The 15,287-nt window shown below is 69.0% G+C and overlaps 2 protein-coding genes across 2 annotated transcripts in view; both read left to right on the top strand.

The window, feature by feature from the left end:
* Nucleotides 1-753: 753 nt before the first annotated feature.
* LOC309412892 (uncharacterized protein) lies at nt 754-10,826 on the top strand (the record flags this gene model as incomplete). The annotated part of the gene is made up of 12 exons (XM_082009930.1): nt 754-811; nt 1,021-1,059; nt 1,181-1,255; nt 1,376-1,412; nt 1,621-1,670; nt 4,732-4,827; nt 5,618-5,656; nt 5,808-5,882; nt 6,701-6,737; nt 7,072-7,216; nt 9,963-10,061; nt 10,737-10,826. The coding sequence occupies 12 exons, from the start codon at nt 754-756 to the stop codon at nt 10,824-10,826; spliced, it is 840 nt and encodes a 279-aa protein (XP_081866056.1).
* A 2,350-nt stretch (nt 10,827-13,176) lies between these two features.
* DSCAML1 (DS cell adhesion molecule like 1) overlaps nt 13,177-15,287 on the top strand; it is a gene marked incomplete at both ends in the record, with an annotated part of 85,879 nt that continues 83,768 nt past the window's right edge. The window contains one exon of the mRNA XM_082009929.1: nt 13,177-13,219. Coding sequence (XP_081866055.1) covers nt 13,177-13,219 — 43 coding nt within the window. The remainder of the gene's footprint in view (nt 13,220-15,287) is intronic.

The raw sequence follows: 15,287 nt of genomic DNA, 5'->3' as shown, positions 1-15,287 counted from the left end.
CAGCGCTCGGGGCACGGAGAGGGGCAGCCCCTGCCCGAGCTGGCAGGGAGCGTCACGGCCTCGAGAAGGGCCCGTGCTCCGGCGGGGTGCCCCGCACAGGGGCGGGGTGTCGGTGCTTGTGAAGGGGCAGGCTCAGCGGGGCGGGGGGACGAGGGGTGTTTATGGTCTCTCCTTGCTGCCGCAGGTGAGCATGGGGGGCTGGGAGGGGCAAGCACGGCCGCGAGCTCGTGTCCCACCAGGGCCGCTGCCCTCATTGTAGCAGTGTGCTGTAATTGCTATGCTAATTGGGACAAATTAAAGTATGCTCTGGGTGAAGGGCACAGTATCGACCTCGATGGAGAGATCGCAGCCCTCGCGCTGGCCCCGTTGCCTGCAGCGCAACCTTGAGACTGCGCCGAGATCCGTGCCAGGAGCAGAGCCGGCGGTGCAGAGGTGCTTGAAAATACACCGCCAAACCCCACAAAAAGTCCGTCTGCTCAAACCCTTCCCCTCCTTTGCGCCCGCGAGCCGCCCTGAAGCCGTCGGGCTGGGCGCAGCTATGGCACCAGGTATGGTGGCCGGGCCCCCGGGGGTTTCTCGGGGCCGGCCTGGGTACTTCTCCCGGCGTGGGCTGCAAGCGCCGTGCAGCCCTGCCCGCCCGCGCAGTCGGGCACGGGTCGCCTGCGGTCCCTCCCGCGCGCCCCGGCCCCGGCGCGCTGCCCTCCGTCAGCCGCCGGGCGCTGAGCCCCGCTTCTCCCCTCTCTCGCAGCGGCCATGGAGGCAGCGCTCGTCTTCCTCTGCTCCCTGCTGGTGCCGGCAGCCGTGGCAGACGGTAGGTGCCGAGCGCTTCCCGCACGCTGGGAGCACGGTGGCGGGGGCGCGGGAGGAGGCTGCCCCTCTGACCCCGGGGGGCTGGAGTGGGGCGCGGGGCAGCAGCCCCAGCGGGGAGCGGGGTGCCTGCGCCGGCGGGGGGCCGGGGGGGCTGCCGGGCCTCGGCCGGCAGGCTGGCTCACCCCACACCCCTTGTCTGCTTATTTCCAGCGGCCACGCAGGAGAAGGAGGAGGACCCCTTTAACTATGGTGAGCACCGCCGTGCGCGGGGACGGCTGCGCTGGCAGGGCCACGTGTGCGACGGGGAGCAAAGGGGGCTGCCCCTCCCCTGAGCCCAGCAGCAGCAAGCCCCTGTGTCTCCTCCCCCCAGATTACCAGAGCCTGAGGATCGGGGGGCTGGTGTTTGCCGTGGTCCTGTTCACCGTCGGCATTCTCCTTATACTCAGTAAGTTGGGGACCGGGCGGGTGCTGGGCGTGGGGGCCGCTCTCGCGGGGGCGGCCGCGGGGAAAGGCCGCGGCCCGTTCCGGCCGTGGCCACGCTCACGGTGTTCCTCTCCCCGCGCAGGCAGGAGGTGCAGGTGCAGTTTCAACCAGAAGCCCAGGTGAGTGAGGGCGGCACCTCCCTCGGAGACCCTCTCTGCCCCGCGCTCAGCTCCTCCCCGGCTGCCTCCCGCCGCTGGCGGGGCTCGCCGGGGGCCCTGGGGCGGCGATGGCAAAGCAGCTGGCCACGCTCCCAGGGCACCCTCCTCGGCGTGCCCCTGGGACGGGGCGCGGGTCCCGGCCGCTCTCACCGTGCGCCCCTTCTTGCAGAGCTCCGGGGGACGAGGAGGCTCAGGCTGAGAACCTGATCACCTCAAACGGTAAGGTCGCCTCTCCCGCGCCGCGCGTGCTCCGCCGCCGCTTCTGCGTTGCGCGCGCCCGCAGCGCTGGGCGGGCGCCACAAACCGCGCTGCTCTTCCCTTCGCAGCGACGGCAGCGCCGAAAGCGGAGAACTGAACAAGAGCCGTGCGGTGAGTCCCGGGGCTGCGCGGACCGGCCCGGGCCAGCGTGGGTGGTGGCACCAGGGCTGTCACAGCCTCGGTGCTGGGAAGGACGCGGGGGCCAGCCGGGGCTGGGTAGGGGCTCCGAGTAGACCAGTCTGCTGGGACTGGGCAGCTCTGCATCCCCAGCGCGGTGCAGGAGCGAGCGCCGGTACGGGCTGTGGCAGGCAAACGTGCAGTGCTGGCGAGGTCCCGGGTGTCCCGTGCTCGGCAAGCCCAGGTGGCCCAGCAGGAGAAGGAAGCACCTGTCCGGACTTGCCCTTGCGTTACGTTTCCTTTCCTTGTGCTCCTCCACCCCAAAGTGGTTTTATTTTTAGGGCCTCTAGAGAGCTGAGTGCGAGTCCCCCGGGACGTCCCGCTCGGCGCCTGCAGCCAGGCTTCCCCCGAGCTGGCGATGGGGGGAAGCCGGGAGCCCGCGCTGGCGGGAGCGCGGGTTGTGCAGCGGGTGGACGAGCCCCGCGCGGGGCAAGGCGGCGGCGCGGCCGCCAGCCTGACTCGCCGCTCCGCTTCCCGCGCAGACCCGGAGACCCGAGGACGGATGCTGCGAGCGCCGATGGCAGCGGCCTGCGAGGAAACTGAAACGGCAGCGACAGGTCCTCCAAGGAGATGCGAAGCTGCTGTGTCTGTGTTACCCTCCGTACTTCGGCGCCGGCTCTCTCTTCGCTAACCCGCCTAAACTCCGCTCACCGTCCTCTCTGCCTCCAGTGGTGTGTAGTGTTGATGTGAGATGACCGTTACCTCTAGGGCTAGTCGTTGCTGATGTCGTAATGGTGACTTTCCCCGCACCTTTCTCGTGCCGTGCGTGTCATTCCGGCTGCGCGCGCCTGGCAGGCGCTGCCCCTCTGCTCCCCCCCCCCCGCCCCGAGCCCAGAACGGGAGCCGCAGGGCCGGGCTGCGGCCCCAGTGGAGCCCTGCGTCCCCCCGCCCCCAGCCGGAGGCCGGTGGTAGCCCCCGGCCGGCTTCGGGCAGGGCGCGGGGCCCGGTCCCGCGGCGTGACTCGGGACCGCGCGTTGCCGTGTCGGCAATAATCCCCCCGCGCGCGCCCCCAGCCCGGGGGCAGCCGCGGCGGGGGGCGAGTCGGGCGGGGACGTCCCGCAGCTCGGCTGCCCTCGGTGGTGGCAACCTGGGCGCCGGGCTGAAGGCTGAGGCGAGTTCCCCCTTCTCGCCTGCTCGGCACTCCCCGTTTGCGTCCCCGGCTGAAAGCAAGCCGCGTGTGCGGGGTGCTGTGTTAAAAGTGAGGAAATGCCGCGGTGGCGGAGAAGCCCCTGAAATCCCGCAGCGCGCTGACGCTGTGAAAGCGGGCGGCGGCGCAGCGGTGACCCGGCTAACCGGCACAGGGCAGCTCCTCGCCAGCGCCCTGCCTGCCCGCGAGGCAGAGGAGGCTCAGCCTGGGCGGCGGGGGGGGGGGTCCCCGGGGCCGCGCTCAGACGCGTCAGGGAAGAGGTTCTTGTCCTCCGGCGGGGTTTTGAGAGGGGTTTCCGCTATGCCCACCCCACCGCGGTGGCCCTGCCTCCGGCGCGGGCCGTGTCCCCGCGTGCTTTGCATCCCTTGGCGTGGGGAAGCACGCTGCGACCCGTCTGCGGGAGGCAGAGGGCCCGTGTCCCCGGTACCCCGTCCCTTCCCTGCCCCGTGGCCGCTGCGGCGAGCGCTGCTCGCCTCCTGCCTCCACGCTGCTCCGCAGCCTCGGGCAGAGCCGACCCCGCGCAGCCCAGCCCCTGAGCGTCAGCGGTGCGCGTGTCCCGCGTCGGAGTGCCCGGAGCGTGCCCCCGGTGTTAACACGAAACAAAGAAATCCCTGTGGTGTGTAGAAATGGCAAAATCCCGACTGTCGTTCAATAAACTGAGCTATTGTGTTTCCTTTTAAATAGGCGAGTGTGCCGCTGTGGGGAGGGACCGGTGCGTTCCGTGCCGGGACCCAAGGGGGGAAAGGAATAAAACGCCGTTTCTGACGGTGCCTGGCTGCGTCGTCGCGAGGGCCGCGGCGTTTCCAGGGCTCGGGGGCTGTGCTCTTTTTCTGCAGCCAGCAGCGGTTTCAACAACAGCCAGAGACCGCGTGAAGGGAACGCGCGAGCGGCGAGCCCGGCTGCACGGCCCCGAGGGCCGCGGGCACGCAGCCCCCTCGTCCCTCGGCCTTTCCGGAGGTTCTGCGTCGCGGCCGCTGGCGCGCCGCGGCGGGAGGATGCTGAGCGTCGCCTCGGCGGCGGGGCGGCCCCGTGCACCGTCTTGGCTTGGGCTCGGCTGAGCCGAGCTGCCGCGGGCTCCGGGTGCCCCGGGCACGGCGCGGGGAGCGCTCCCTTGGGGCGGCTCCCCCCCGCCACCGCAGCGCTGACCGGCTTGGGCGCGTGACTCCCGCCCGCTGATGGCGAGATTAGAGCAAACCGGATTGAACAGCCGGCCTCGCCGCCCGGGGCCGGCACAGCCCCCGGGGGCGCGGCATCCTGGTACCCACCGCCGGCCCGGCACGCGCCGCGTGCATCGCCGTGCCGTGGGGTCCCCCGGGACGGCTCGACGCCGACCCGACCGTTGCGGGGACCTGCGGCGCCAGGCTGCGGGGTCGGGGCCTGCCGCCCGTTTCTCTCTAGCCAAAGGCGGTGGCAGCCGGTACCCGAGCCCATCCCTCTGCCCCCCGCCGCGGGCTCGCCTCCGCAGCGGGAGGCGAAGCCGGGTTGGCCTGCGGTTTGGAAAGGGAGGGAGGGCGCGCCGCCCCCCTCCCGGCGGGGACGGGGACACCCGCGGCTCCGGGGCGCGCGGCCGTCCCCGCCAGCTGGCACAGTGGGTGCGCACCCTGCCCTCCCCTCCCGGGCCTCCCTCCCAAAGGCGGGCGGGAGCCCTGCGCCTCCCCTCGTGACCGCGATAAACATTACACCGAGGCCGTTAATGTTTAATGAGGTTTGTCTCCCAATTAATGTGCTTTCCCGCGGGCGCCCGCTCCCAGAGCGAGACACCCGCTGGACGACGCAACGACGCGATGGGCGACGGTAAGGGCGCTCCGGGGAGCGGAGCGGGCGGCAGGCACCCACAGCCAGCACCCTGCTCGGCACACCCGAAAGGGGCGTCCCGGGGGGGGGCAGACGCCTTCACGGAGGCATCTCCGTGGGAGGCGCGGGGCTGGTCCCTCCTGCCGCACACCGGATTCGAGGGAGACATGGGGATGGATCCCCGGAGCTCTGCGGCCCGCTGGCGCACCGGTGCCGGCCGGCGTTTGGCTCCTCCGGGGGCTTCCTCCTCCCACGCGGCTCCCGGCAGAGGGACGTGCGCCCAGGTAAGGTGGCCCCGGCGGTGACGTGCCGCGTCGGACGGAGGAGCCTGCGGCGCGGAGGGGGGCTGCCGGGACGCACCCCGGCGCGAGGTGTCGGCTGGAGGGGTTGTTCGGTGCCCTGCGCCGCCGGAGCAGAGCCGGCGCTGCCCCGCTGAGCCTCATGGGCAGCGGCGCTTCCCGAGGGCACCGCGGAGGCCGCTCTGCCACCGGCGCAGCCACAGCAAGCGGCACCCGGCCGCTGCGAGCGGCCGAGCTGGGTCCCTGTCCGCGGCTTCACCGGGAGCTCGAGAGACACCCACGCGTCCTGTGAACGCATCCTGCAAATGCACCGCGAACTTTCACCTGCCTGGGGTGAAAAGCAGGAATTCGGGAATTCTTTACTGGCTCGGCTACATCTCAAGGAAAGCGGAGCGCTCTTGCTGGCCGCCCTTTCCCACCTCGGCTCCCGTCCAGGCGCCCACCGCGAGCCCAGGCCCCGGCTCTCACTTGGGTTTCTCCTCTTTTTCCAGAGCAAGTGCCCGAGCAGGGCCCGGACAGGTTCAGCTACGGTGAGTGCGTGCCCCGTGCAGCCCGGGGGCTGCGGGCAGCGGGGCGGGCAGCGGGGCGGGCAGCGGGGCGGGCAGCCCGCTCCCACGCCTGCCCGCCGGCTCTGTGCTGCCCCGGCCGGGCTGACGGCGGCTCGGCTCTCCTCCTCCCCAGACTATGAGACCATCCGCAACGGGGGGCTGATCTTCGCCATCGTGGCTTTTGTTGTCGGGCTCCTCATCATCCTCAGTAAGTGCCTGGGCTCCGTTCCCCCTCTCCACTCGCCTCCCCCTCGCCCGGGGCCAGGCACCGGCCGGGTGCTGGGGAGCGGGGGGCTGCCGACCCTGCCCGCAGCGAGGGGTGGGCGTCGCATCTCGGCGAGCTCCCAACAGAAGGCGAGTTGGGAAGGAGACCGCATAAATATTGAGCGTTTCCCTGCCAGCGTCAAGGCTTCGGAGGGAAGGTCACTAATTAAAAATAGCAGAGAAAACTCTGACGTTTCCAGGGTGAGAAACCAGCTTTCCCAGAGCCCGCAGACCTCGGCGGCTCCCAGAGAGACCCGGTGCCGAGCGTGCAGGGCACCCGCCGCCCTGCCCGCCTGCACGGGCGCTGCCCGCCTCGCTGCGCGGGGCCGGCCGCAGCGTCGCAGCCGCACGCGGTGACGTCGCACAGCCGTTTTGGGGAGAAAGATAAGAAAACCGCCTGTGCTTGCAATTGCGGCGGCAGCTTAGGGAGACGGACAGACAGACATCCGAGCGGGCTCTCGAGGCCGGCACTTTGCTGGGCAGTGCCGGGGCTGCAGCTTTGGGGTCCGGGGTGGCGCAGGGGGGCTGCCCAGGCAGCGCAGCGGAGCCGAGAGGCAGCACGTGGGGTCGGCGTCCCCCCGCCCCGGTGGGAGCCGTGCAGGAGGCCAGCCCCAGCGCGGAGGCTCCCGCAGGAGCCAAACCCGGCGGTCCCTGCTGAGGGGACGAGTCCGCGAGCGGGACTGCTTCATCGGGGCGGCGGAGATGGGGCGGGGGGGGAAGGCTCCTGCCGCAAGAGGCCTCAGTCGCTCCTCTTGCCCCCAGGTCAGCGGTTCCACTGCGGAGGGAAGAAGAAGAGGAGGTGGGTATCGCACGGCTGTAAGGCAGCCTCATCTCTCCTCCCCGTCCCGGTCCCGCCAGCTGGCAGGGCTGGATTCTCGGCTCGTCCTCCCCCCCCGCTCAGCCGCGGTGCCCAGCGTAACACGTCTCCCCTTGCTTTTCGCTCCACAGACAAGGCACCGAGGAAGACCTGTAGCTGCAGGTGGGTTGCGGGAGGAGGCACCCCGCCGGCAGCCAGGCTCCCTGGGTCTGCCTGTGCCGGGGGCGATGCCCCAGGGACGTACCTCCTCTCGGGAGGAGAGGAGCTGGGGCGCGCTGGCCTCTGGGGCCGTGTAACCGTCCCGCTCTGGTTTCAGAGGTGCCATGCCGCCGTGGAAGCAGAGCTTCATCCAGAGCGGAGAAGTCCTTGCCAAGGGCCGCCCCTTACCCCGCTCCAGTGGGTCCATTACCCTGCTCACCCTGGGCGAGGCCAGAACGCAAATTGCCCTCGTGCTTTCCCCTGTTAGATCCAGCAAGAACTTCTTGGCTAATAAAATTCAAGCTGAGAGAGGTTAAACTTTGCGCCCGAGGCATTTGAATCGCCCACTCTCCTGGCCCGGCACCAATGACGTTTCTGCCCCGCAGACATCTTCCAACACAGACCCGGGAAAGGTTTCCGCCGGCTCCTCCGCACACCCGCGGCACGGAGCAGCCGGCCGTCTCGGCTCTGGGTTTGCACCGGGGCCTGCGGAGGGAGGGACGGTCCTGCTCCCGGCCACCCCGGCCGCTTTGAAGAAACGGCGTGAACGCTGGCTGCGGGTGCCCGAATCCCGCGGCGCGTGCCCTCGCCCCGGGAGACGCGGCGAGGGGTTTGCCGCGCTGCTCCCCGGCTCCCTCGCGCCCTCCCCCGCAGGCTTTGCGGAGGGTCCCCCTAAGCGAGCGGGGGAGGTGGGGGTTGCAGAGACAGAGGCGGCGGGGAGCTCGCGCCCGGCTTCGGCAGCGCGTGGGGGTGCTCCGCCCGGGAGGGCTTTGGGTGAGCGACCCGAAGCTCACGGGCGCTGCTCGGTGTTCGGGAAGCCCGACCGTCCCGGCGCTGCTGGCAGAGGAGAAGCCGCTCGCCTGCTCCCTGCGGGCTTCAGCTGAGGTCGGAGCTCGGCAGTAAAATGGGATTAGCTGGGGGAAGGTTAGCAGACAAAACCCCTGCAAGTTGTCTAATCCGAGGTGCTTATTTAACGCAGTAAGGAGATTATTTGGAACTAAAATTTTGACTTGACACCCACCCACTAATAAAGACTCGTTGCAGCTTTGCACAGCTCAAACAGGAAGGAGCTGGAGCCCTTCGGCAGAGAGAGAAAAGTGCCTCTTTAAACGGCACGGACGAGCCGAAGGGTTTGCTCGCGGCAGAGCTGGCCCTGCCCGCTCCCTGCTCCGACCCGCAGCCCTCACCGGCGAGGAGCGCGGCGTGCTTGCGTTCCCCCAGAGAAGGGCACGGCAGCCGGCGTATGAGATGAGCCCGTCCTCAGCGGGGTCTCACGTCCTTGAGGCTGCCCGTCTGTCCCAGCGCCCGGCCGTGCCGGGGCTCGGGGCACAGGCGTCGCCCTTCAGGGTGCGCATCCCCCGGCCCCAGCCCCCGGAGAGCCCGGCAGCCAGAGCCCCTGCAGCTGGAAGGGAGGAGATTAAGGGGAGCGAAAAGCCGTGTCTGGCTCCCCGCGCAGGGGGATCTCTGTCTCGGCACCAGATGGCATTAACAGCATTATTCTGCACGGCCCGCGGACGCGCACGCCTGCGCGCACGCTCGCGCAGCCCTTCGCGCCCGCGGGCCGGGGACGCCGGCAGGGCGTGCGGCGGCGGAGCGGGACACGCTGCCAGGACTCGCACCGGGGGTTGCACCTGCAGGCCGAGCGGCCCGGCGAGGTGCCCCTCCAGGACGGAGCCCAGGAAGCGGGGCGAGGCAGAAGCGAGCCGCAGGAGGTGTGGTAAATGCGGCCTCCCTGTGCTCCTCTCCGCTTGGCTGCCCTTCGTCTGCCGCTGCCCCCGGGAAAGGCTCCTGCTCTCCCCAGAGCCTGGGTGGGGGAGTCGTGGTCCCCGTCCGAGGGTGCCCCGTGGGGCAGGCCCCAGCCCCGCCGCCCTTTTCCTGCGCCCACAGCCCCACGGGTCAGCTAGGTCAGCGGCGGCCTCGGCAAGGAGGCGTTCGTCTTCTCCCCTGGACCGGGCAATTTTGGAGGATTTCTCTCACAGTCCCTTGAGCCATTAATCTTCTCAAAGTAAACCTTTTCTGTGACGCAAGGGGGACTGGGTAAATAACGCAGTGGACAACCAGAGTGTCCTTTTCCTCTGGGAAGACTTGCAGTTCCGAACAGCTTCCCCTCGGCACTGGCTGCTCCCCCTTTGCTTCGCCAGGCTCTGGACGGTCAACTACGAGGCAGAGGGGCTGCGAGCGGCTACGGCACGGCCGGCTCTCGTGCTCCGTCGACGGCTGAATGCGAGCGGATGAGGGGGCACGAACAGGAGGGGCGGCAGCCAGGGAGGCTGGCTGCTCAGCCCGTCCAGCCTGGAGCCCGCCGCACGGCTCCGCCATCCCCGTGGCGCCAGGGACGCGTTCGGCCCCGGGAGGAAACGCGAATGCAAAATGTCTCCTCGTTAGTTAAAAGAGGAGAGCGGCAAATGGTGCCTGCCGGAGCCAAGGAGGAACGCTCGACGGCGTGGAGCCAGCCACGCGCCCCGTCCGCTCTCCTGTTCGGCTCCCGCAAAGGCGGCGCGTCCGGCAACCGCGCCGCGCCCGCCCGGCCCGCGCCGCTCCGCGGCCGCCGCGGGTCTCCTCCCCAGCCGAGCGAGGGCCGTCCCGGCCCCAGCGCGGGGCTGGCGGGGACCAGCCGCTCGGGCTGCGGGGCACGGCGGCCGGGAGCCGCGACACTAGGGGGAGGCAGAAATCCAGCTCCTGCCCGCTCCTGCCCGCTCCTGCCCGCTCCTGCCCGCTCCTGCCCGCGCCGGCAGCCGCCCGCCGCCGGCGGGGCGATCCTCCTGCCGTGCTGGGGAAACTGAGGCACGGCGCGGGGCTGCAGCCTGCCCGCGGGCGAGCCGGGCCGGCCGGCGCAGGGCCCGCCCGGGGGGCGAGGGGTCGCTGCCCCCCCCGCCGGGCTGAGGAGGGGCGCCGGGCCCCGGCCCCTCCCCCCGGGCCCGGCCCCTTCCCCCCAGGTGCGCCCAGCGCCTGGCCCAGCTGCAGCCTGGCCCGCAATTACCCCCGGAGCCTTTTTGTCCCCTCCCCCAGGAGGGGCCGGTTTCTCAGGTGCGGCTGCTGGCGGGGCCGGGGCCAGGCCACGGGCGAGGCCGCGTGGGGAGCGCCGGCGTGGGGCCGGCCCCCCGGCAGGTAAGCGGCCCCGACGTGTCCGTTTCTGGGGGGAGGGGGCTGAGGGCGCGGCGCTGGGCCCCCCCGTTTTGGCTGCTCTCCCCACGGGGGCCGTTGTTCCGCACGCTGGCGGAAGGGGCATCCGCGGGGAGAGCACGTGGGGGGGCTGAGTGGGGTGCGCGAGCACGGGGCGCCCCGCGATGCCCAGCGCTCCGGGGCGGGGGGTCCGGAGGTGCGTGCCAGCGCTGCAGCGGGGAGGGGGAGGCCTTGGAGGGGCTGTGACCGCGCTGCCCCTCGCCCTCGGGGCGCGGGGGAAGCGTGGCTGCTGTGGGAAAGGCCCCGCTGTAGGCGCGGGGGAGGCACAGGGGTCCCTCTCCCGCGGGGGGGAAGCCCGTGGGGGCTCAGAACCGCACGTGGGCGCGTGTGTTGCGGTAATTTCTCCTGTGCCTTGGGTGGAGCCAGGGCCAGGGAGGCGATTCCTTAGCGTGAGCTTGACCTGGCGGCTGGCCGCGGCCGGGCTGGCTCCCGCAGCCCGCTCCCTGTTAGCCGGTCAGCGGCTACCGGGAGCGCGGGGCGCGCTTCTCCCCGCGCGTTACTGCTGAGCCCGCGATGTCCCGCCAAAGCGCGGGTGCGGAACGCGACGCTGTGCGGCCCGGCCTGACCGCAGCTGTACGAAGCGCGTGACACCCGTTCCAGCCTGCCGATGCGGTGAGTGTCGGCAGGGAACCACCTTTCCGGGCGCGTGCAAAGGCGATGCACAAAGTCTTGCCGGGCAACTTCGAATGAGGGAGTAATAGTGTCCCAAAGCGGTGGCCGCCGGGTAGGAGCCGAGTGCCAGGCGTGGGCTTGCGGGAGCCAGCACGTGCGTCTGGGCGCGGGGGGCTGACAAATGGCCCTGGCTGAGCGATCAACAGAGGAGAAAACGGGCTGTAATGAAGGGCGCAGGCAGCGCAAGGACTCGCCGTGGCTCCCTGAGCATGACCTGGGGCTGGTCACCTGCCCTGTCGGCCTTTATTTGTCGTCTTTTCTTGCGCTGCTTCCCGTCGTGCCCGCAGATGCTGTCTGTCCGGGGGGACGAGAGGAGGAAGGAGCTCTGGGCGGGGGGGAGGTTAGCGCTCCCGGTAGAGGCTGGTTCCCTGAGCTGGGCACGATGAGGAAACTCACTGGAGATAGCTAAGGGAGCTGAAAAGGAACCGGTGGGTAGCACTCGCTCCCCCCGCACGTGCCTCAACTGGAGACCTGTGCGGCCCTGCGGGTGCTGCGCCCGTGGGGGAGTGCCCCGCCAGCAGCCCCCCTCCCTCCCGCCAGCCCCTGCGCCCCCGTTTCCTTCCCTGCTGAGCGCAGGCGGGCGGAAACTGCGCCCGAGTCCAACCCGTGGCGTGCCGGATAGCAAAACGCCGTAGCGGTTTGGGTGGCTGGAAGGTTCTGGTTAGCGAGCTGGCCCGTGCTGCCGCCCCGCCGCAGCTGCCGGGGAGGGAAGGGGCAGATGCCTGGCGTGTGGCCGGGGCTCCCCGGAGCCTGGGATTTGCCTGTGGCCTCGGGTGTGCGCCTGAATACCGATTTCCTTGCGAAGCGTCAGCTAGCAGCCGTATAGGGATGGCGGTCGAAATGGCCCTTGATTCCCAGAGGGGCGTGGGGGCACCGGGCGTGCGTCGCGCCGCTGATGGCACGGCCAGGGCTGCGAGTGAGCCGGCAGCGAGCGGCGTGCGGCCAGGGAGGAGCATGTGCACGCGTGGGAGGGCTGTGTGCCGGGGACGCCCACGCGCCGTGACAGAGCTGCTGAGGTGGCCTGGGAACGGGCTGAGTAGGGGGTGGTGACGGAGCTGCGGAGCTTGGCAGCACCGAGGAAGGGGAAGCGCATCCTCCTCGGCGAGGAGGAGGAAGAGGAGGGAGGGCTGTGGCATCAGGCCCGCGCAGCTCGGGCAGAGTGTTTGCTCCCGCCTCTGCTGTTGGCTTTCCGGCACGGAGGGCTGGGCAGGTGTGGGTACGTGGGTCAGGCGAGGGTCTCTGGTGCGGGTGGCCGGGAGCAGGGAGGGGAAGGAGGATGCGGGGTGGCTGCGCGGGAGCCTTAGCCCCGCCAGCTCCTCCGTGGCCTTCGGCTGTGTCCCTCCTCCGTGGCATGGGAGTCGCTCAGCCATGCCATGTGTGTCCCATCTCGGTGGCGTGGCTGAGCTCTGGCTCTTCTGAGGGTCTCCCGAGTATGAAGAATCGCGACGGATGGGTGCGGGTTGGAAATGGCCAAGGAGCTGTCGTTTTGTGAATTTTTTTACCAGGTGACAATGGTTAGGTTTGCAACTAAATCTGAACGGCGCTTTTCTAAAACTCGATACGTGGTCTTCTTTTCTACTTGTCGTTTTGCTCGAAATCAGAATGCTTCAGTCTTTCTGTTCGTTTTCCAACGAACTGGGATGGGAAAGGCCCTTTTGGAAAGCAGAGCAAACCTGCTATAAACCCCTCAAGAAAAGCTGCTCTGAAGCTCTGGACAGGCTGGCTTTGGTGTGACTAAGCCCTGGGGAGCAAGCTCCTAGGCTCGACTCAAGCTAGGATTTGTCTGGCGTTTGCTGGCTGGAGGGGTGCGCGTGTGCCCAAGTCTGCCGGGCCCCGGGTCGCTTGTGGCCCCCGGCTCGGGCGCGGCGTGGGCCGGTGCCGTTCGTGTCCTCAAAGCCCCGTTTCTCTCCTCGGGCTGCTAAAACGCGTCCGCGAGGCAGAGGGGGGGCTCCGGGGGCCCGGCCAGGGCATGCGGGGCAGCCCCGCGGGCCGGACACGGCTTCCCCCGGGGGAAGCCGCCCCCACGCGGGCGGGGGCAGCTCGGCGTGGCGGGACGGGACCGGCGGAGCCAGCTGCCCTCGCCGCCCGTGGGTGCGGCCCCGGGGCGAGCCCAGCTCGGCGGGAGGAGGAGGAGGAGGAGGAGGAGGGAGGGGAGTGCGCGGCGGCCCGGCCCGCCCTCCCGCCGCCACTCCGGGAGAGGGGAGGCGGAGCGGCGGCGGGCTCGGCGCTGGGCAGCGCGCGGCGGGGCAGGCAGCGCGGCGGCAGGCAGCGCGCGGGGCAGGCAGCGCGCGGCGCGGCGGGGCAGGCCGGCGGCACCGCACCGTCCGCACTGGCGGCGCAGCCCGGGGCCGCAGCCGCTCTGGATGGCATGTGGCTGGTAACTTTTCTCCTGCTCTACTCGTTGCGGAGAGGTAGGTGGCCGCGGGGGCGGGCGGGGGGCTCGCCGCGGGGCTGCGGGAGCTCGGGCAGCCCCCCCCAGCCAGCCCAGAGCCCGCCGCGCCCCGAAACCGGCCCCCCAGGGACGCGGGGCCGGCGGCTGGGTCTGAGCGGGGGGGGGGGCACGGCGGGAGGCTCGGGGAGGGGGCGGCTGCCCGAGCCCCCGGGGCGCGATCGCGCAGCGAGCGGCCGGTGTCGGGCGGGGGCAGCGCCCGGCCCCGCACCTGCGGGGCTCCGCTCCGGCGGGCGAGCGCCGGCCCGTGAGGAGCCGTCCCCAGGCTGAGCCCGGCGGGCACCCTGCCCGCTTGTGCGCTGCCGACCATCAATTACTGCCATCGATTACTAATTATGGCATAGACTTGACGATCCTCAAGGTCTTTGCCAACCTTCACGGTGCTGTGAGTAAAGCTGCGTTTGGGAGCTTTACCCCAAAATCGCTATTGTGGTTAGGATCCGCTGAGCCGAACGTGCCAGCGTCTGCTTTGCTTACATTTGCATTTTGTACTGGGCTAAAAGGGGGGGGGGGGAAAAAAACCCCAAACCCGAAAACAAATAACCGTCGAGGATGCTACAATTTCTTCCCCCGCCAACAGTCAGAATAATAAAGAGGAGCTGCACCAGGTTTGTCGCCTTTGCGCGTTTTCAGCCCCAGCTTCTTGGAAAAGGGATCTCTCCCCACAGAGCGCTCTCCTCTGAGAAGAGCAAATTAAAAGCCTGCGTTAGCACAACTCGTGGCCTCGTTTTCTCCTATTTTTTTTGTTTTTTTAAGAAATAAAATGTATCTTTGGTGTTGAACGGTCCTGGTGACGGAAAGTGTTAAAGTGAAATGGTTCCGAAGAGAGGACCGCAGTACAATGGAAGCTTCGTTATAATAATAGGATTAAAAACCCCAATTGCTTAATGCATGATCAACCTTTCGGATACTCAATATTTCTGGGCATCGAAGCACATCCTTTTAACGGGTTCCCGCTGTAGAACAAGAGCTCAAGTAGAAACCGAAAGCAGATAAACATTTGAGCTGGGGGACCACTGAAGTTTAGAAACCCCTCGACGGGCTGTAGCTGCTTATTTCTCCCCCGCGTATAAAAGAAATAAAAATAAGTGCAGAAAAACAGTCGAGCAGAAAGGTGGTTTGGCAGTGTGAGCGAGGGCAGCCAGGCAGAGGAGGAGGGGAGGCGAGCGGCGTGATGAAGAGCGTACCGGTCAAAATCGAGAGGCTTGGCGCTGGGAAAGCATCTCCCTGCGCCTTCTTGCTGGATCTCCCTGCCGCCTGATTTATATTGGCATTATATTTACGTTATGTCGCTGTGTTGGGTGCGGTGAACTATGCGGCTTGCGTTTTTTAATCTCTCCCCGTCTCGGCCCCCCAGCGTGGCACAGCGCTCGTTTGTCTCTGAAATGAAACATGGAAACCTCATTAAATGCACGGAGGAGAAGCCTGCAGTGCTGAACTCCTCGCCGTGCCCGGCGTTTGTTTATCCTGCGGATGGCCAAAATTTCCCGGCGCAGGGACCAGCGCCGGCGGCTCGCCCCAGAGCCCCTTACCCGCGTCGGGCATGGGCTTCGGGCTGCTCCTGCCTTTGGACGAGAAAATTGATACAGGCAACCCTAACGCTTCTCGGTGCGTTTCTTCTCCGGAGGAGCAGGCTGTGCCCGGCGTGCGTGGCGAGTGCCAGGGACGCGCTGCCGAGCGGCCCTTCGCGGGCTGCTCGGCAGCTGCGGGCTTAGCTTCGGGCAGCCGCGGCACCGGGCGCCGTTCTGCTGCGGCGCTCCGCGCTCTGCCCAGATGGTCCTAGGCGGAGGGCCGGGGGAGCGCTCTGTCCTCCGTTGAAGCCGCTGACGAGCCGGGTGCCAGAGTAAAACTGGAAGCCTCTCTTTGCGGCAGGGATTCTTCTGACATGGCAGCGCCCGAGTTCCGAGCTGTGCCTCGGCCAACGTGGAGTCATGGCGCACCCAAAAAAGCAGACCGTCAATAGGTGCGGCTCCCTAGGAGGGCACAGAGGGGGAAGGCGTCGGGTCGTTGCAGTCGCTACGCCGCGTGCC

Source organism: Phaethon aethereus (assembly GCF_964289735.1).
Source record: "Phaethon aethereus genome assembly, chromosome: 23".
Taxonomy (NCBI): Eukaryota; Metazoa; Chordata; class Aves; order Phaethontiformes; family Phaethontidae; genus Phaethon; species Phaethon aethereus.
This window is presented reverse-complemented; position numbering and strand designations above follow the sequence as displayed.